The sequence below is a fragment of the Diprion similis genome, chromosome 3, assembly GCF_021155765.1.
Source record: "Diprion similis isolate iyDipSimi1 chromosome 3, iyDipSimi1.1, whole genome shotgun sequence".
Lineage (NCBI taxonomy): Eukaryota > Metazoa > Arthropoda > Insecta > Hymenoptera > Diprionidae > Diprion > Diprion similis.
In genome coordinates this window covers 13048092-13070394 of record NC_060107.1, presented here as the reverse complement: position 1 = coordinate 13070394, position 22303 = coordinate 13048092, and the positions used below count along the sequence as shown (strand labels likewise).

Here is a 22303-nt window from a genome sequence, read left to right as displayed (position 1 = left end):
ATGTGCAGGGATTCTTGTTACAGTATTTTTTGCTATAAGAAAATTATAAATTCATGTGATCGACGAAAGGGGAAAAAAGGAAAAGGTAAACGTGCAAGCTTAAGTTTATACATACAATCTTTATGTAAGCAAAGGCTGGAGATACTTATCCGAGCGATTATCGAGCCCGTGTTTTTCCCTCTACCCTTGTAATGCCATGGCGAGTAAGTATAATAAAATGGAACAGAAATTGCTCGCGACTGCTTCGCGATGCCTGATAACCCTTCGCATTATTGTATTGAAACTGAACTAGGCTCGCCTTTAGTTTATTGTGAAACGTAGCGAATCTTTTACCACAAGAAGCAATGATACCGATTTCGTTTTGCAATACACGTATCTATACACGACAAGTAATATTGGTGGGCTCAATTCTTGAAAATGAGAAAGTATTCGTCATATATTTGATATGAAAATTGTTTCTCCGATAAAAAAAGTGTTTGGCGTCAAATGACCTCCGACCATTGTGCATTCACGATATCGAGGAAAACGTTTCTTTTTTTTTACGAAATTCGACAGGCAAATCCCAATTTCGTACAGAATCAAAATGGCCGCTGTTTATTGATGAATTTGAAATCAACAAAAGATTATCGACAGACTGGGAGCTAATTTCGGAATCAAACCATAGAAGTAAAAAATGGCATTTTCTGTACTCCGCGCATGCGCTGTTATAAAAAAATCTAACGTTGCACGATCCTAACCTCAATTTCGTGCTACGTGAAAAAACGCGAAACCTAGTCTCGCTCTATATGTTTATCATTACCTTGCTCAATCATATACGATCGTACAAGAGGAATTTGGTCTACTTCTCGTTACTATTACTTTATCTCTATGATTACTTCTCGAATTTCACGAGACTTGCCGAAATGGAAATGACGATGATGATCAGACCCTCATCGCTTCTGCACGCCAACTCTAAAGTTGAACGAAACGATTCTTGGGATCAAATCTTAGATCAGTCGTGGGATCAAGGGAAACAGGTTACCGCCTGGCACAGAGTGCATCTCTTCTCCTGTATTCGTCACGACTATTGGTCGCGCTTTCTTAACGGCGGCATGGCGTCAGCGAAGATGGAAGATGGGTAGGTGCAGGATAGGTATACGTATTACAGCTCTCCCGATTGGCTTCAGTGGATCATGGAAATTCTTGCCTAAGCTTCGGCTTACGACCTGCTCACTTCAACTGGCTTTCCAAAATTAATTTTACGATCGACGGAAGGGGCGAGGAACGAGAGCGAAATCCTGCTGACGGGTCACAAGCCAACGAGCGAGCTTCGGTCCCAAGATCGAAGGAATTTACTTTAATTCGAACGGAACTTCTACAGACCTCCTTCTCTTTCTCTTCCTGTACCCTCTTTTTATACTTCTCTCCTTACTTTATTTTTTTTTTCTTTTTTTTTTTTTACCAAAGTTCGGTAAGCTACGAGTCGAGTCGGGACCGGGGGATAAAATTGATTTGGCGATTGTTTTACTTCGGGATGTTAAAACAATCCGTATTATACGAAGCTCGAGGTGAAAAATAATGGAGGTAATAAATTTACCAAATCTTACCAGCCGCTTTCCGCCCTCTTGTGAACTATAAAATTTCAGCACTTACCTTTAGTGGATCAATAAAAATGCAAGGGCACGTATATCCTTCCACATTTAATCCATTTATGTATAACCCACATACCTATAGGTATACACCATGTACAACCAGCATTCAAGGAAAATCCTGAAATCTTTCCTCGCTTAGGCGTTTGATCAACCGGAAGAAAAACATAACGTCTTTCACTTTTATCGGTGAATCGTTGGTCGGTATATAAGAATAAATTTTCAACAACGTAGAAAACTTAAAGAGAAGGAAGATGGGGACGGAATAGATTATACATCATTTCGTGTACACGCAGTGTAACAATGTCTCAAATTGAATGTGTGACATAAAAGAGGTGTGCCACAAAAAACTACAGGCGTGGAACGATGTATCATAATGCTGACGACGAGTGATGGTACTTTAAAGAGGGAGTCTTAATCGTGACAACTATACCTACTTCGACGGGCAGCAATACCCCAAACCTCTGTCTCTAAAGCAGAGGAAAGTCAGTGCCATGGGTCGTCCTCCTTTATCGCGATTTAACGCAGCATTAATAATTGAGAATTGGCCAATTCACGACAGGAGAACTTGGCCAAGAAATATCGGAAAAACCTTCAGACGCCGAATTCTCCCTCGACTTTCCCTCTTTCCCTCGGCCCTCGACGTCTTTTTCTTACTCTCTTTCTCACCCCATATATAGGTATATCATAGTGCAGAGTCCCTACTTCGCAGCTCAGCTTTCTTGTTCTCTTTGGCCTCGGCCCGTTCCTGTCCTTGGCAGATCTTTGCCTTGGGTAAGAAACTACCCTGCAGCTCAGCCCGAGTCACCGAGCTGTATTTGGTTATTTTCTCCCAGTCTTTGTTCCCACGGGTTTAATAAAACTGTTCGCTAACGCTCCTCATGCCAAAGAGAAATCCGTACTTTACCTTTGTCGGAAACTTTTTCACGTAGGTACACATACACTGCTCTGCATATTATTCCCGTGTGTGTTTACAGGTATGCATGGATTGAGAAAAGTGATGGTAAGATTCGCTCAAATGGACCTCAGCGGTGTATTTCCGGCGGTCCCAAATCGCTGGCATCTTATGTTGAAGTTACATCGTTGCTCTTGACAAAGCACACAAAAGGGTTGGAGTAGGACAAGTGAGTGATTGAGTCAGGAGAAGAGCTCGAGGCTCCGCTACCCAATTGGATTGAACTTGACAGCCGGAAGGAGTTTTGCTAACCTCCGCCTCGATATTACTTTATTCAGCTCTCTATCTCTGTCTTTTTAAAAGGGGTCGAGAAGAACATTTCCTCCGCTTGTCTAAATGAATCTCGCTTCTGGAGATCGTAAATTGTCAACTCTACATGTACAAGCATGTCTATATCTTAATATCGATTCGAACCCTCTTAATTCATCCGTGAATGGTTATATATTACCTCAACTCACAATACATTATTATGGCTTTCAGGCTTCTCAGATTTTTTTTTTTTTTACTGCCTTTTCTGCGCGCCCGTTCATATAGCTTTCGGAAAAGAATTCAAACTTTTTATATTCTTGAATTGTACTTGTAATGCGTTATTCATGACCAATTAGATCCTCCGCGTCTTTTCTTCGACCTTTCTATTCAATTTGCATTACAGTAAACGGTGCTCGAATTCGATTGTAAACCACTACTTCACTTTGACCCTTGGAATATCCAAGGAAGAAAAAATACAGTTCGAGTTCGTTCTATTATAATGGTAACGTACTATTTACATCGATCTCAAATAAAGTGTGCGTGATCTCGTGTTAAAAAAGAATCAATTTTTTTCCGGACCACACAGTTGAAATTATTTTTGTATATATATATACACAGGTTTGCTTTTTCCCAGTATATCATACATTTATACCGACAACGGCAGACAAAATTGACGTAAAAATATACGTGTTATTATATAAGAGCAGCACTATCATGATAGCTCGTTACCTCAATACCGTCGCCATTACTAATAGTATATAATATACAGGAATACGACGATAATATTGAAAATTTCATCGATGTATATACGTATACCATCAGCATCAAATATCACGTATAATAGGTATCTGCGTGTGCATGTATGTGTGTATTGTTTGTCGTGGAATGGACTGAAAGCCAACTTTACGCCGCCGGTTCGAAACTGGCCATAAATTCTTTCAGGCCATAAATTTGAATGCAAAACTGTTGCTGCGGCTTCCGTACGCGGAAAAGCGTGTTGGGAAAAATAGTCTAAGGGTGAAAAACGGAAGAGCAAAATGAACGAAACCTTAAATACATAGGCGGTGTAAACTTTTTTTTTTTCGTAGTTTCCTCGTGCAGTCGAGGTTAAAAACGAGCCCTCGGGGCATACCGGCGTCGAGCGCTAAGTATTAGAACGGAAGCGATAAAGTTCGTTGCTCGTTCGATCGGGTGCAGCAACGCGTCCGCCATTTGCGAACGACGGATGGACGGATGGACGAAGGACGTTGACAAAGAAGACTTTGTCGAGGTAACAACAATCCCTAGACGCCTGCGCGCGTCACGTGGCTCGCAGACTAGACGGTCTTCGACGCCATTGACTGTACCCTCCTTTCTCACCCTCTTCTTTCTCTCTTTTCGCTGTACCCTCTCGTGTATTCCCGAGAGAATCTAGGAGCGTTTCGGGGCGTAAAGCAACACCGCGTTACTCGCGGTTAGACCGCGTATCCACCTCGTAGTCGTTCGTTTTGCGCAACCTAAAATCTTGCGCGACGCCAGCGCCACCGGGCGGCCAATTCTGCACTCGCAACGCCTTCGCTGCACGGAACACGTTCGAATATTATCGATTCCCACGTTCGGAGAACTTCGGGTGTTTCCGCCACGCCCGAAGGCCGGCGAGGCTGCTCTTTCGCGACGTATGTATGTACTTACGCCCTGCAGGGATCCGTTCCTCGGTTATAAATTGACCAACGTCTCTTGCCGAACATTTTTCAGTTCCTCGCTTCTTCCACTTTGGCACGGCTGATCCTCTTCCTCCCCGCAAGGCTGCTGCTGCTGCTGCTGCAACGGTCTCGGATCGACACGCGTACAAACCCCACGTTGAGCCTTCTGGTCGACGGCATGCACGAACGGCTGGTGCTTGCGTGGCTTAAACTACCCTCATCGTCAGTAGTTATAGAAATGGCGCATAACCCGGCTCAAGTAATTTCGGGTATATGGTCGTCCGTCGGAGCTCTAACACGTTGCCATCTACACCTATGATTTCCTACATACATACGTGTGTATTCGGATGCTTATGCGTGTATGAAACTCAGCTCGCCGCAGACCGTCGAGCTACATAAGGGTGTACGCATATTCTGAACCGAATGCGGTGTTTCTTTCTCTTTATCTGGCTCGCCGGATCGTCCTTATCATCGATTTTACCACCCTGACCTACATCTGTATGATTTCGTATAACGCAATCATCGCAATTATTATCACCTCGAAATGCTATCGGACTGTGTCGGAATTTTTATTATCTAGTATGAAAATTGTTGAACCCGAGAGGCCATTCACCGAAGGAAATCATAAATTTAACAGTCAGAAGTAAAATTGTAAATCAAAGGAATCTCAGTGACTGAAATATTCTTTGAAATTGCCAGGGATAAATCTAGATAACTAAAATCATTGGGCAACACTGCTAATCACTTTCAATTGGCGTTGAAGAGATCGTGTGGAAGGCATCGGAAATCACGGATATCGTTGTGAGGCTGACGATTAACGGCAAATGATTTGAATTTATTAATATTCTATTGATATTTATCTCATCATGTACTTTTGCTGGTTTCCGGACCAAATGATTTCCTAGCATTGTAAGTAATTGAAAATCGCCTCGAGTACTTGAAAATTGGTAGAAATCAGGGGGACGTAGGAAACTGCATGATATATTGAAAATGGACCAAAATCACATGATAAAGTAGAAATCGTTCATTTTACATTCAAGTGAATGGCTCCTCGGTTGAAACCTGTCGACAGACAAACCTAATTAACGCGTCTGAGCGTCATGAATACTTCTCATGGTCGGTACTCACTAGCAGTATAACTACTTGAAGTCCTGTCATGACTTCAGGACACCCAACGTAACTCCATTTCAATTTCAAGAAGCGACGAGTAGCTTGACACGCTTGTATATTGAAACAGCTTGCTAAAATGGACTAACTTATCAACAACCTTTTCTTTTCACGCATTTGTTGTGACCGAGATTTCTATTACACGAATAATCGAAAGTATAATAATCCAAGTTACAAAGTAGTTCACTCGTGGTAAGACGACTGCATGCGACGAAATGCGTTTTGATATTATCTCCGCTCCTAGTGCTCGAAGTGATAAATATCTTTGAGAAAATATCAAATAGCTTTGACCCTGGACAATGTCGTGCTGTCTGCTAGGATCTACTGAACCAGTGATTCGGAACATTTGTTAGACATGACAGTACTTGTGAAATAATGCGCCGATATTGAGCCCGTCGTAGAAACGATTTTCACGTGTACAGAAAATATTATGCACGATTTGTAGGACTGAGCGATCCAGGGTAACGATAGACGTTCAAGAAAATATGTCGCTTGTAAGAAAAATGTATAAGCCTAAATTCGCGTTCACTAGACAGAAAATCGCTTGCCAAATGTATTATTTCAGTTTGGTTAATTTTTTTTCTTTCTTCCACGTTACAGTTTTTATTGCTCTACAAATATGTATAATTGATTCTGACGGGAATGATTTCCAACTATGGAAACTCCACACCTTTTATTCAATCGATTATATCTCATCGTAAGCTACTAAAAGGAAATTTCTTTTCGTATAATGCGATCGTTAAATATGCATTCGATGCTGTCGGTTGCAGTTAATAATTTATAACGTAGACAGGTTCATGATTGATCGTAATGTTAGATTGATTGGCCTTGATAAACGGCGATGAATAAAATATGTATAATCTCAGAAATTAACGGTGTTATGTAGAATAGCAAAGGCTTTTTATTCGTATGTTCTCTTGTTATAGCCGCCATAAAACGTAATTCGCACAAATGCTTCATCCACAGTCACCGCCAATATTCATAATCCCATCCAATTGGTACGATGAAAGAACGTTTCTAGCCTTATCATCCAGAGATCAGAGATAATTCACCATCAATCGATGAAAATTTTCGAAAATTAAAACTAGACAGATTTATAGTATTGATACTTAAAATCGGTTTATTCAATTTTTAGAGCTATTGTTTCAAATAACTTTACTTCACGACTTGGATCCTGTTTCCTCATATAAATTTTTGCAGTTCGAGATTAATCGAGAAAAAGCCGTAAAAGCTTTCTTTATTTTTTTTTTTTTCAAATTTCAATTCGCCGTAAATAAATTTGGGTTTTCAATGAGTAATGTTTAGTTAGTATTTCATATAGTAAAATTTTCAATATGTAAGAATTCGGCTGGAATTGAAGTTAGGGGGTATAAGGGGCTTAAAATTCTGCACGCAGATACAGTAAAGCATAGAAAAATTTAGCAAATCTGCACGTTTTAATAGCGGAAACAATTGACAAGCAATGAAAAAGATTTCACGTCTTCTCCAACGTGTTAAATTACATATAAGTATTCAAAACTCGGCGAATAGTACTCACTTTCGCAAGTGCGCGGCTTTAATTAAATTACCCACGTGTCGGCTATATAAAACGCGTTAATAAAAAATATATTCACACTCACGGACGTGTTTGATGCTCGTAACAAGATTAATAATTAGAAAAACTTCATTACGCGCAATGGGGTAAAGCGCCCCCGATTAGCGTGTTCGTATGTTTTTAACGCTCAACAAACAACACCCTTACACTTGCAATTAGCCACTCGTATTATTATATGCCTTCTGTAATCTCCTCCCCGACTCTCTTGGTTAAAACTTGAGTATTTTCAAGTAAGGTAGGTATAATAAGCGCGAAAGCTACAACTTACGTGCAGCTCCCAACAATTAGAAATATTTACAGAAAAATCTGACTCGCTTCTGTTGCGAGTTGATGTCCAGTAACATCAGCGTATAGAATTTCCAGGACTAGAAGCCTCCAGAATATAATTTTCAATAATCTATTTATCTCGAACCAAAGTTTTATAGATAACAATATGACTTAGATTTAAACAAAAGTGTTTGAATTTAATGTAAGCGCATCAAGCAAGCGTAATAGGCTTTTAGAACTGATTGCATTTTTTCAAAGCTCCCTCAAGTTATGAAGAGAAAATAATCGCCTGGGATAGCTAAAAAATGTTAGGCGTAATAAGGACTCTAATTACTTCGGAACAAGCTTAGAATGTCTGAATTCGTTAAACCTCTTGAAATCTTTCGAAACTAATGCAAAATTGAACTATAACGAAGAGCAAATAAATAAGAATGTCCAAAAAAAAAAGAACAATTTCTCCACTTTTCCAAGGAGTCATAAATTTAGGGATATTTTCAGGATTTCGTGGGTACTGGACACCCTGTAATTTGGTATATAAAAAATGTATCAGAATCCCCAATTTTTCACGGAAATTTCGAAGGTCCGAAGTAGCGCTTCATTGGCACATCATGAATACGTCAAGTGCTTGAGAACGGCACCATTCCTATCCAGGACAGTGATGTGTTTTCCGTCAGGTTTGTGTATGCCGCCAGTTTGTCACGATGGGTGGGGGGGGAGGGAAGGGGGAGGGACGTGCGAGGGCTGGTGTACATGCCCAGCCGTGCGTCAATCACTACAGTCTCTCAATCATTCTAGCCAATTGATCGCGAGAGAAATAGACGAGAAAAAATGCAAGACTGAGAGGGGTGAACCGGAATTTCAAGTGTTATGGCTTAACAAGACACTCCCTCAAACGGAAGGGGCGAAATTTCAGGCTGGGCCAATGCGAGCGAAAAATTGGTAATCGATTGATATGTTGGCTCTGCAATGAGGATTGAAATCCAGATATTCAATTCAATACGCTCGAGTGTATTCGAATTGAGAATCGGGCACGAGATCCTCGTCATTGCATATCCATTGGTGCTTGGCTCTCACTTCAAACCAGAACCCGAAGCGATAAGGACTTAAAAGTACAAGAGAGCGTGGCAATAAAATGCACTCTGCACTGATTCGATGGATTGTTCAATTGCGAATAAAAATACACGCAGTAGGACTTCACTAGCGGTTTTTCTGGGCACCAGAAATCTGGACAAGACAATCAATTCGTAAGCTTCACATTTCGCTGTAGCATTTGTAGCCTGGTTGACGTCTGTAAGCTTGAGAAAAGCTTTGCATAAACGATCGGAATAGAGAATTTAGATGACACTTTAATTTATTAGTTTCGAGTTTGAGAATGTTTTAATACAAATACATGAGGCTAAGTATACTTTTCAATTCGAAATGTTGTTCTACTCGTGAAAAAACTTGTGATCAAAGTTCGAAAATGTGTGAAAGCAAACGGATGTTTAATGTAACTCGATAACTAAACGGCAGGTTATACTTTCTGGGGAAAGAAATGAAACGAAGGGAAGGAGTTCGGTAAACAGGAGTACAACACAAATACCAGAATGATCGTTTGTTTGCACAGGCTGAGTGAGCTTGCACGACACAATGGCACAAAGCGTAGACACAAGTAGGCATACGCGAAAGACTAAACTTCGTATAAAAAGAATAACTTTCTCATTACTAACACACCGTAACTTCCAATCATAGGACGAATTCACCCAAGACCAGATTTGACCCCAGACAAGAGACGTGTGCATCGAAGTAAAGTCAATAGGGTGACACGAATTATCCAGATGCTGGAATGTCCAAGAAAGTGATGAGATTTTTATGCGTGTATAGATGAACGAGAGAGGAAGTGTATAAAAGACTATGATGATTAGTCTAGTGTTTTTTTTTTTTTAATTAAATATGACCATATAGAAAATCCATTTATATATACCAACATGTGACTTTAATAATTTACCCTCGCTAACTATACATTTTTTGGAACATTTACAGTCTTTACTTATAAATTGTATATTTGGCATTGCCGTATAGAAATTACCCGTCAATATTGTGCTATAAGACCACTGAAACAATGACATTGTCCTGCCTTTCTCTACGTCTCACTAAAGACTGCGAGAGCTCCTTAGCCCACAGCATCTCTGATCACCCTCGGTACAGCAGCGGCCATGAGAAACGCCTGCACCGCACAAGAAAATTGAGCCTCGCCGAAGGCCGTATAACGCAACGTCTCAAGTACCACTTTCATCAAGTTCACTACTGCTCGTCCGGCACGAAAAAACCGATGGCCAAAATAACGAATGAATAATGTCCTTTGGCATTGATTAATCGTATAAGTCATCCTGGTGCCGTCTGCGTAACTCCAAGTATCTGTGTCGGGCATCGCAGTAATGAAGAAGCGGTACCTAGACGTCGGTGCCTGTGCCTTCCTGGTATCCTTCGTCGGGTGAACTCCGTGTTGATCCGAGGACCCGCTTCAGGGCGGAAACGGGTGGCAAAACCGGGACGCCTTTTTGCCAAACGCGAATCTGCTTAGCGCCCGGAGGAACGGACGAGGCGACTTGCGCCGCGTCTACGGAAGCCGTCATCGCCGATTGCATGTCCTTGACGACGTATCCGCCGACGGGAATCTCCTCCTTCGACTCCCATATGCAGTTGGAGTAGAGGAGCTTGTTGTTCTTGACTTCTATGCTGTAGCCACCAGGCGCGAAGGGCTTCGCCTCGTCGGCCGAACCGCGTCGCGTATCCCGAATCAGGTCGGGATTCTCGACGAGCATCAACGACGTCGTCGACGAGTAGCACGGCCCGGGACCGGAAGCCGCGTGGCTCTCGGTGTAACGAGCGAAGGTGTAATCGTCCTCGGAGAAGGCGTACGGCTTCTGGACGTAGTTCAGGTTCAGAGAAACCGGCGGCTTCGCCTCGGCGAACGTGGCGAACGAGGTCGCCTCGTCATTGTCGGCTTTTCTCCGTGACGACGACCCACCACCTTCGGCGACGCCGTTGCCAGCTACAACGCCGTCCTGCGCGCCTCCGGAGGACTTGATTTCCTTCAGAGGCATCCTCCTCAGACGGATGAATAACACGAGGATGATCAACAGGATGAAAAGAATTAACACAACGAGGGCCGCGGAGATCCCAGCTATTTGCCCCGAGCCCAGGGTCGACATTCCTGCCGTTCTCAGCGACACGTGAAGGGTAAAATTGGCCTCCACGATGCCGGCCCGGTTCTCGGCGACGCAGTAAAACTCACTCGAGTCCGACTCCTGGGCGTTTGTCAGGACCAGGGTGCTCTTCTTCCGCGATTGGCCCTCCTCGAATATCAGTATCTTCTGGAAACTGCTGAACGCCGAATGGTTCGCGAGCATCCTGCCGTTCCAGTACCACTTTATTTGAGCCGGTGGTACAGCGCTTACCCGGCAAATTATGCTCGCGTTTTCCCCGATCGTCGCCTCGGCGTACGGAGTCACGACTAGGAGAACTGGACGGCAGGCGAAATCGTCGACTGATAGTTCCGAGAACATTTTGTCAAGCAGTTGATCTGGACCCCCGCGACATGCCGGCGCGACGAGCGTTGGAATGTTCCGTTTTAGGAGCCAGATTTTTATGTCCCTCAAGTGACAGTCGCACTTCCAAGGATTCTCGTGCAGGGCGATACTGGTCAGCTTCTCGAGCGACTCGAACATGCTCGGGTGAAGGTTGACCAATTTGTTGTTGTTCAGTTTCAGGCTTTCCAGTAGTCCCAGGCCCTCGAAGGCCTTCGAATTAACCTCGTTTATCTTGCAGTTTGATATGTCGAGCTTGACGAGATTCGGGGTGTACTTCAAAGCGTTCGCCGGTACTTTTTCTATCGGATTATGGGATAGTATTAAATCCCGCAGAAATTGCGTGTCGGCGAAACTCGTGTTTGGTATTGACGTGAGCAAATTGTTGCTCAAGTCTAACTCGACGAGATTAGTCAAGCCGGCCAAAGCTTCGCTGTCGATCCGATCAATGTGACAGCCGCGTAAGTATAACCGCTGCAGATTCGTAAGTCCTAGTCGTTTGAAAATGTGCTTTGGTAGGACCTTAATTTTATTTCCACTCATGTCCAGTACTTGAGTCTCAGAATCGATCCACCCGGGAATGGTGGTTAGGGAGCGATCCGTGCATTCTACCGTCTGCTTTCCGTTCTTCCATTTGCAAGAACAATCGTCCGAACACTTCTCCCCCAGTGATCCAACGACGAACATTGCTGCGACGTAATAAATTATCTGTAGAAAGTTCATGATGACTGTAGTTATTTTATCGCGCAGTTGACCCGCGGCGATAATTTCATACCGTTAACCCAGCCGCGGCATTTCTTTTACATCAACTACACGACCAAACCCCGCGCCCAATATTCTTTTCGCGATAGTCATTTTCACTCAACTTATATTTTAAATCCCTTCCGACTCCCGGTACGGTACGAGTCGAATCACCGACAGTCACATTTCAGAAGAACGATATAGAATTCCTTCCATTATATTATTGAGCAGCCATGATTCCGGCGAGCACTTTACCCCCGAATAAAACACTCGAGAAGAACCAAGAGAAGTATCGTCGCACGTATCGCCGTACATACAATATAACTCTTCGCGAATTGTCTCGTTCCCAAGGGTCCGTCGTCCGCCTACGTTTGTCTATCTGATATATTTATACCGTGTGTGCACAAAACCTATTTCACTCCACGGTAAGACTAATCAAACCCCATACACACCAACGTCTCGTGTGACGACGCTGTTTCCGAGATGATAATAAAACGTCCCACACACGAGAGAAAATCATCACAACAAGCGTCGTAACGTCGTTGGAGTCTTACCTCCCACAGTGACTACATGAATAACGTATCTAAATTACAACTATGACAAGTCTCCGCTTAACACTTTCACTAAAAACTTGTCTCGATATGAGACACAACTCGCACTAGTCGCGAAAAGATTTCTTTTCTTTTTAAACAAACAACGCGCTGCCCAAGCGTTCGTTCCTTGACTCGAAGTAGGGCGCACCCTTCTCGCAGCTATACCAGCCGATTTCCCCTGTACTCGCGAACACTGCGCGCTCCCTACCGAAATCACCCCCGCCACTGGGCAACCAACCCCTGCCCGATGCTGTCGCGGGTCTGGCCACCCCTACGGGGTAGGGGAGGAGAGGCGCGCGCATCTTTCCAACGTATCGAATGCTACGTCACATTAAAATATACGGTTATTTCACAAAGTGGTTAAATGCACTGCTATATAGTTTATACAGGTGTATGTACCCCATGTGCCTACAGGGCACATGGACGAGATCCACGTTCAGGTGTTATTCCAGCCTGATTACTACACGAGCGCTATAGTCTGTGCAATGAATGCGCTTGTGTGGAAATTCGGTGTGTACAGCTGTTAATTCTTCGGGATATATGCACGCCTGTATACAATACCTGGATTTGTTTCTCAGGCGATGCCAAGGCAACCCGAGCCTTGATGGGTTTATCTGTCAGCTAGCTCATGGCATAGCGGTGTTCGAACGACGATGGGAAGGGCAAGGAGAGGAACGACGGGTCTGTACAGCGGCGGAGGGACGGTGCATTTATGAAGAAATCTACGTTGAAAGGCCTTTTAGACCTAATTCAGTGCCTGAATCAATAACCTTTGATTCCACCGCTTCCGGTTGATGGCACCACTCAAATGCGGGGAACGATTCGTGTGCGGCGACTGAGAGAAAGTCGGACTGATTTTCGAGATACTCCAACGAGGAAGAACCTCGATCGTTCCCACGGATTTCACAAAATATCTTCTGATTTCCGTGAATTAGGCAAATTTCTCACCCTCGCCGCTCTGCGGTCTTTTACAGACCGACAATAACCCCGTTCTCCTGTAGACGAGGAGAACATCTTTCCCCTTTTCAATGAAATCTCAACGCCGTCGAGTATAAAAAAAAATCCAGCCACCATCGCCGTATACTACTATAAACGGATGGCGATTCCATGTGATTCTTATTAATTGATACTTCTGATTTTATTTATTGTCGAATTAAATCTTTTTTCATTGATAAAAAAATTCATTTATTGAAGTTACTAGAAAATTCTGATAAATTTGGAGTTTTGAAAAGCCCGTAACTCCGTTCAATCTGAAATTTTGCGTACCCATTTATTTTGATTTTCAAAGTCAAAACTCACAGAAACTGATTTCCAAAAAGTTTTTCTATTTTATTTCTATAAGTGTTCATCTTCGAGAAAAATGTTTCCCCCTATACTTGTGGCCTATAAAAAGACTGATCTTTACAGTTTTTGTCACAAATCGTTTTATTTTTTTTTTCGAAAAAAATGGGATAATGCTGAAATAAGTATGTTTTGCCAAGAGTCCATTAGTTTCGATATTGTATACTTACACACATTATCCCGGGCAAGTTGGAGTTTGAAAAAATGATTTCAGACAAAATAATCTGGATGAAACATAAGAGATCAGTCTTTTTATAGGCTGCAACTCGTGTGAAAAACATTTTTAATCTTAGATCAACACTTCTCGAAATAAGATAGAAAAACTTTTTAAGAATCGGTTTTTGTGAATTTTGATCTTGAAAATCAAATTTGCGGATATTTTCACCATCATATTCGTGATCAGCAAGTCAAAATACATAGGTATACGAAATTCCAAAAATGGGCTTTTCGGAACTTTATCCAAAATAAATATCGTTAAAAAAGGGTTAACTCTTTGAGGTCCACCATATTTTTAATTCTCTTCGAGTCCACCCTGGATGTGAACCACCCATAAATTCTTTTGGTAATAAAACGTATTAAAATAATAATGTTCCGTCTCGCAAGTACAAGTAAAATGATTTCGTCAGAGTTTCGAAAATATGACTGTTAAGACTGCAGTTGATATTTTGATTTAAGAAAATACCGTGACACTTAACTTAATGTGAAAGAAGTCACAGTTTAAGGACAACGCTAGTAAGGTGGTAATGGGTGATTCGACACCAAGTTGCACCTCAGCGGGTTGAAGTAATGCCGGAATCACAAGAAAGTGTGCTACAAATGACTTCTCATTGTTACTGCAGTTGCAAACGTCTCATTTTTTGTTGCATTCAATTTATTGTCGCATCGACATTAAATCACTGCGATAGTAACTAAAAAAAAATAAATAAATAATATGCGTGACCGTATAATCCAAAAGAATATACTTTATATTGGATTTTCTTCTTACGGCTACAAAACTTATCTTTATTTTATATCCAGAAGTATATTTTTCAGTTACAGTAGAAAGAGAAAATAGTTAAAGACTGTACAGTAATTACAAATCAAATATCCGAAAAGGTTTTCGAAAAACAATCTATATATACATAAATAGGTAAATATTTGTTACTGAACCGGATGGATTATTGTATACACATGAATGCACACTCGATTAAATTGACCGCATTTCGCACCATTTTGATGAATTATTGAACACGTTTCTCCCATTGTCACGTGCATATCGCCATGTGTACTTCAATAATAAATGGTGAAACTATATCCTCTACATGTGTGTCAGAATTCTCACGACCGCATACACATGAAACGAACTCTTCAATGCGGCTGGCTGTATTATTTTTCCTCGAGGCATTTGTGTGTCTGCAAACTACCCAGCTCAGAGCCTTGATTATTATACCTCAATAGATCTATGCTTCGATAAGGATAGGTATACATATAAAATCGGAAACGTGACACAAACACGCTATTTCCGTGCTTTAATTTTCACAAACAACAATCAACTCGGCTGAAGGGTTTTCCCTACAACGGCCCTCAACGTGCCCTCATATATAAAACGTAATGTCAGGCTCCATGTGTGTAAATACATGCACACATACCTGCGGACGCGAAGGAAAAATTATATATTATCATCTATTGTCGTACTTTCATTAAATTCCACCCTTAATCATAACAAGACGTCGCGGGTGCCGCTTACTGCTCTCTCATCGCCCCCCCCCCCCCCCTTCTCCTTCATTCTCTCTCTCTTCTTTCACCTCGTATATATATATATATATATATATATTCGTGTTTGGCTCAACTTGTCCCTCGACGGTATATATTTTTTTCCGACGCTATAACACCTGTAATAGCCTGCAGACTCGCAGTTGGTTTGGAAATATTTATGGTAGTTTTTTGGCGCTGCGACCATCCGAAATCAGGGAGGCTGTATACGTCTGACGAGGTAGCCTAGCCTCGCCTCCTGCGGATCGTAAAGATTAAAGTGCCAGTTAAGAATGCGTTGAACGCTATTTATATTCCCAGTTCTCTCCGACTTTCTGTCATCGTATTTCTTCAATCATATAACCAAAACGCGTAAAACACCGAACCCTCGGAACTGTTGTGTACCAAAATTGAATTCAATCCTCGTTTCGGCCACGGCCAGACGCGCCGAATCGCGGAAGAGGAGGGGGGAAAAAGGGAGGACGTTTTTTCCGATAATCTATCGACTATCGTCCGTTATTGTCTACAAGGGCGAACGATGTTTGTATCGAAAAATAAGCAGTCCGATGGTATCCGCGCCTGTAACACGAGCTTGATGGAAACAATATCGACTTGCCGATTATCTTCCAGATTTTCCAATGAAATGGCGATTTGTAAAGCAATGAATAAATGCCGAAGGTAAAAATCTTACACGCTCGACAATACTGCGGTATTTTCAATATATTATTATCTATGAACCAGGCGAGTGAATATTCATATCTATTTGCTGTGAGAAAAACATTTCATTTTCTGCGTAGCTCACGCGATGTTTTTTACTGTGGATTTAACGTCGGTGATTTTTGCTTTGAACGTAACCGCCCTACGTTGAGCAGAATCCAGTGTGCCTATGTTCAGAGCGACGCGTGAAGCGCGGCTAAAGTCAAATTTTCAACAATATTCGCTATCGAGTGTCTTCTCTTTTCTGATTTGCCGATAAAATTGGACAAGATTTCAGACACCGAGGAGTTAGTTACTTGAGGCACAGCTCTCACTGCGATTGTCGGTTATACAATTTTCTGCAATTTAGTAAGTTTTTTCTTCACAAGTTCTAAATTGCTGCCTTCATGTATGTATACATGTATACTGTAATACACAGAAAAGTCCTTCGAAGAGAAGAAAATTTGAAATTCAAAAACTCGATGAAACTCTATGCTATTTTGAGCGTTTGCACATTTATAACGTTTAAACGTCTGCGCATTCAGTCTGTGAAAAACAAATTTGTTTTTCGGCAATGTGCAACCCAACATGAAACTTTAAACTTGAAATAGCATTATCCCGAACTTGCAATAAGTTTTAGAAAGTAAGAAAAACGTTGAAATATTTGTATACATTCATTCGAAGGAAAGTGCCAGAGATTGGAAATTTTTTAACGTATTCGTCGATATCATTTGCTCGTACGTTCAACATATGTATATATATGTATATATATATATATATATCAGCCAGGTAACTTTATTTACCGTGGGAAATGCGAGGGATTGGAATGGAAAGATAATATTTTCATCGATACGGGAAATAAGTACGCAAAATAAAGTATGACACATAATAACCAATGTTATACTGAATCTGAAATTTATTGAGGAACGAACGCATCGCAATTTCATATTCCTTCATGATGAATCAAAATTTTGACATGCATTTTACTCATACACATAATATAGGTATGGTTCGTGTTTCAACGTAAATAATTATTAACAAATAAAAATCGGTAAATGGTTTATTTTTTATTTATTTATTTATTTATTTATTTTTTTTTTTTTTTTTAGAAAATATACAACACGAACCTACCTTTACAATTTCAGAAATGAATACATATTATACTGTAGAAAAACAAACATTCAATTTTATAGGACGGCTTTTTTTTTTTGTCTCTGCTTGACAGATTTAAAAGAGAACAAGCCTGGAGTTTCCTCAGGAGAGAAAATAACTATAAAATGCATGTAGTTGTATTTATAATATGTATGTACTATGTAAGTGATGATCATACATCAAATGGACTGGTAAAAGTCTTTTAAATTACTACAGAAAAGTTTAAATACGAGTTGCAGCCCGTGATACAAATAAAACAGAAATTAAAAGAGAAAAAAAAAAAAAGATGAAAAAATTAATAATTAAAGAAAATCTTTCTCCAAAAGTGAATAAGTATAAATTGTTCAAGATAATGTTTAAAATAAACTCTATTTTAAGAATGGATTGTTTTTCTTTTAAATCTTATTGTTAGATATCAATCATCATATGCTTTACAGTTTACATTTATTATAATAATTATATCACAGACTGCAACTCACAATTGCGATGCTAAATTTGAAAAAATTAAATCTTTAGTGCGACAAGGACAAAGTTTGTATCGATTTTTTTCGATCTTAAGTTTACAAAATAAAAAAAAAAAACAGAGGTTGAATAACATATTCCAACGCGCGATACAAACCTGTTATGTGACATTAAATTTGTTTTTTGTTTGTTTTTTTTTTTCAATTTTTCATTTTATTTTAAAAAATTTATCTGCGCCTTGTTCAAGTCTTGCGGTGAAAATCTATGAATTGATATTGCAGGAACTCGTTTCCAAGTTATTTCAAAAAGTATTTGCAGTTTCTTGAATTTGAACTTTTCTTGTCTCCTCAACTTCGATTTGGTAATAAACGTGGCGCATATAATCTAATCTGTTGCTCGGTTTGTATGTTACGTGTTTTTTTCTAAATTTATAAGATTAGGATTTTCTAGTTAAAGACTAATTAAGACATAAGTAATAAAACTGAATTTACTTTTCAATACAGAATATTAATCAGCCACCAGCGTTGTTAATATAATTTCATGCAGATCGCATATAGCTTTCACAAATCCAAATTGTTTCAATATTGAATACAGTAAAGTGTTAAACGGTACAAATTGTTCTGAAGTTTATTTCTCATTCTGTGAAATTTTTTTTTTTTTTACCTAAATGTGCGAGCAACAGATTGTGGAGACTCGAAGTATCAGTAATGCTTCGGGGACTTGTACACGATAACTAAGTTTTTTTTTTTTTTTTTTTTTTTTTTTCATCACTTTCCAGTAAAGTTTAAATATTTTCCCATGACACGTTAGAGATAAAAATTTAAATGAAAAATGTCATGAAGGACAGAAAAACATTTACAGCCCAAGCGAAAACGATTGTTTGAATTCCACGTTTCTTTTTTGTGTATTGTTTTTATTTTTTATTTGTTTATCATTAATGGGGGAGTAAATTGGGGGGGGGGGGGGGGGGGGGGTTCTTTAAGAACTATTGTAGAAGAGATCTTCACCTCTGCGAGAAAAAATTGTAACTACGGTAGACGAATTCCTCCCCTACTATTTCAGGAAATTTTCTGTTACCTCTAGCGAGGAATCGAATTTTTATATATATATATATAAAAAAAAAAAAAAAAATTTCTTTTCAAACATCATACTCGAAATAAATTTATAACGGTAAATATACAATACATGACAAATTCGTGATATACAGTGACAAGGAGAAAAAAAAAAAAAAAAAAAAAAAACAAGTTGCAAAAATTCATAAAAATTTATGTACTTCGACGATACCGGAAAAAAAAAAAGAAGAAAAAAAGATCATCGAATTCAAAATGAATTCATAGGATATGCGGCGCAAAATTTTTTTTTCCCCGGTATATCATTCGTTCTTTACTTTTTCTTATAAACTTCTTAATGCGGTTTTTAATTTTCAACGTAGAAGGGTGTGGAAAAAAAATTTCTAATAAAAATTAGACATCGAAAGTTCATACGCACTACAGGAAGTTGTAAATTTGATTTAATCCAGTTGCTTTTCAAGATTATTTAACATTAAATAATCAAAATAAAGAAGAAAAAAATTTCATGAACTATTGACGATTGCCGTTCTAGAGATATATCGACTTACACTGATCGATCACTCATGTAATACAATATCAATAAACTGAGATTACAGGAGAATGGGAAAAAAAAAATAAAAAATAAAAATAAATTGACGGTTGCCACACGCAGCTATAATGTTTGTATAGAAAATTTTCATAATTTTTTTGTTTTTCTTTCTTGTTTGTTTTCATATAACTGCGTACGATTTCAACCATAATATACAGATAATACTCGTACCCAGAGAGTGAAATAGTTGAATTAATAAAGCTGTTTGAATCTAAGAGATATTTTTAGATCTCTGAGCTGTTTACTGGAAATAAATTTGGAAAAACTTGACAAATGTTTTCAAAAATTTGAAACCACATTTGTATCTTTTGTATGTGTGTGTGTGTGTGTGTGTGTGTTTTTTTTCATCTTTTTCTTCGAAGAAATCGGTATAAAAGAGAGAAGATGGGGATGATCTCTCTCTGAAAATTTAGTTTTGATTGTTTTTTTTTTTTTTCTTCAAGTTCTTGATCAGAAAAAAAAGAATTGTGAAAAACTTTCAAGTTTTTCAAACGACGAACAACTGCCATAATACATAATTTTTCATCAGTACATAATTATGGCAGATGCTTGGCTTTTGGATTAGGTTCCGTGATTCATTCGGAATCCAATCACTTTATTACTTGTTTTTTTTTTTGTTTTTTTCTTTCTTTTTTTGTTTTTTGTTTTGTTTTGCTTCTTTGTTTCAACAACATCCATATGATGGTGGTATATGGATACCTTAGAATGCTTTAAAAACATTCAAATTTTACAGCGATGTCAATGATTTGGCAACACCGCGGTGACAAGGCAATTAACTTTGCCCAATATTTAATTTAAGATTGGTTTACAATACTTGGGGGATTATAGAATTTATAATTTTTCGTAACTCTGATACTGATATTTTTCATTTTTCATTTTTCATTTTTCATTTTTCATTGTTCGGCTATCGCTGCACATATTAAGACCCGAAACCCGTTTGAATTTCGTACAATTAATCAAGTAAATAAATAAATAAACGAGGAGAGTAACCCTACGATTGATAAATGAATATATATGTGTAACATAAAAGTCAAGAATTATTTATAATACGTGCGTGATGAACGAATAAATTTTCAAAAGTTGCTTTTATACAGTAAAATTAGCCGTATGTATGTTTGTTTGTTTGTTTGTTTTTTTTTTTTTCCGTCTCTTCCCTCTTTCCTTGCAACGATTCGAAGGATTGTGACACGTAAAATTGAATATCAATTTCTACGGTACGCTTGGCACAAAAAACACAAAATGTCAAATTTGATCCACGATAAGATGAAATATATAAGTTCACCTGATAATTGTTCGAAATTGGATCAAAATATAACAGCTTAAGAAAAATCGATTCATTGATACGCTTTAAATATTTTTAATTGATCGACGAGACAAAGAATAATAATTAAGAAAAAGAAAATAATAATTAAAAAAAAAAAAAAAAAAAAAATATTAATAATAATAACAATCATACGCAAGTGTAGTTGTTCGGAATCAAAGTTCTGCGCCGCCACATTTTCCTGGGAGCATACTACCTATGTATATTAATTATATATGTACAAATTCTTCGCCTAGTTCAAATTGAAAATTCCTCAAACAATAATTTCAATGCCACTGCGCAGTATTCATTCAATCGAAGTTTATCAACGTGATTAACATTCACTCAGAATTATATTTGGCAAAAATTCACTACACCGTTCGTTAATAGATTTTGTATCTTTGGTCGTGATTATTCTCTTGGAGAACCAAGCAAAATATTATTTATAACGTTGAAATCTCCGAACGTGAGATGAAAATTTTTTTTTTTTGTTTGTTTGTTTGTTTTTTTTTTTTTTTACATAGCCATTAATATATTTTGAATAAATCTTTGCATTCAGGCACATTATAGATATACACTTGCGTATAACGAACATGCTAATGTTGTACAGTTTATTGGCCAAAACAAATGGAATTTACGGGGTAATCGACAGCAATATAAGAACAATATTCCAAACAGTTGACGGCAAAGTTTGGGTCAGTCAGGTTACCTTTTTTAAATAATGAAAGCCAGAAAACTTGGAACTAAATTGTACAAAATAACGAGTATTGTAAACCATTCCTTTTTAGAGTATAAATATTTCATACCTAATTTGTGTCATTCATTAATTATGAAATATTTAACTATTGCCTATGGTGTATGAAGTTCGTTTTATAAATCTAAGTCATAGGCTGGTGGTTCGTGATACAATACATATACATATATTTATATTATATAAGTATATATGCATGTATATATATCAATTTATATATATATATATATTGAATTACTCCTTATTTCCCGAATATTCAGTAACGACATTATGAAACGTAGGTAGGTAGTATTTGTGTGATGAACTGCACGAAATGCGAATCAGATAAATTTCTATTCTTCTCCGTTGAGGATAAAATCCCACGTGAAAGAAATGGAAGAAGACAATAATTTGAAGGAAATTCCACCAGCCAGTTATTTATAAAAATAATTGTATAAAACTAGTCAATTTTACAACTTCTGATTCTCAATCACAATATTATACAAAATCGAATCGCGTTCAACTAAAGTAAAAGAAAAGAAAAAAAGGAAAAAAAAAAAAAAAAAAAAAAAAAAAAAGAATAATCACGATGTAATTACTGTGTGAACATAAAATAAACAATTTGCTTGAAAAGTGATTTGAATTTCAGAGTTGTATGACATAATTAGGCAACAAAATCAAGCCACAATCAACTAGTAATATTTTCATTGTTAAACACATTTTTTTTTTTTTTTTTTTTTGAAAATCGTTGTATGCCATCAGAATCAAAATACAATGAAACACGTGT

At 38.6% G+C, this 22303-nt stretch overlaps 1 protein-coding gene across 1 annotated transcript; it reads right to left on the bottom strand.

Annotated features, from left to right (window-relative positions):
• Positions 1 to 9481: 9481 nt before the first annotated feature.
• On the bottom strand, positions 9482 to 12267 carry LOC124404136 (leucine-rich repeat, immunoglobulin-like domain and transmembrane domain-containing protein 2). The gene has a single exon (XM_046878033.1). It carries the CDS (start codon positions 11832 to 11834, stop codon positions 9975 to 9977), a length of 1860 nt encoding a protein of 619 aa, XP_046733989.1. The 5' UTR covers positions 11835 to 12267; the 3' UTR covers positions 9482 to 9974.
• Between the last annotated feature and the right edge of the window lie 10036 nt (positions 12268 to 22303).

Bases quoted from the DNA above. Each gene is read 5' to 3' on its own strand.
- LOC124404136 (XM_046878033.1), bottom strand. From the start codon at position 11,834: ATGAACTTTCTACAGATAATTTATTACGTCGCAGCAATGTTCGTCGTT.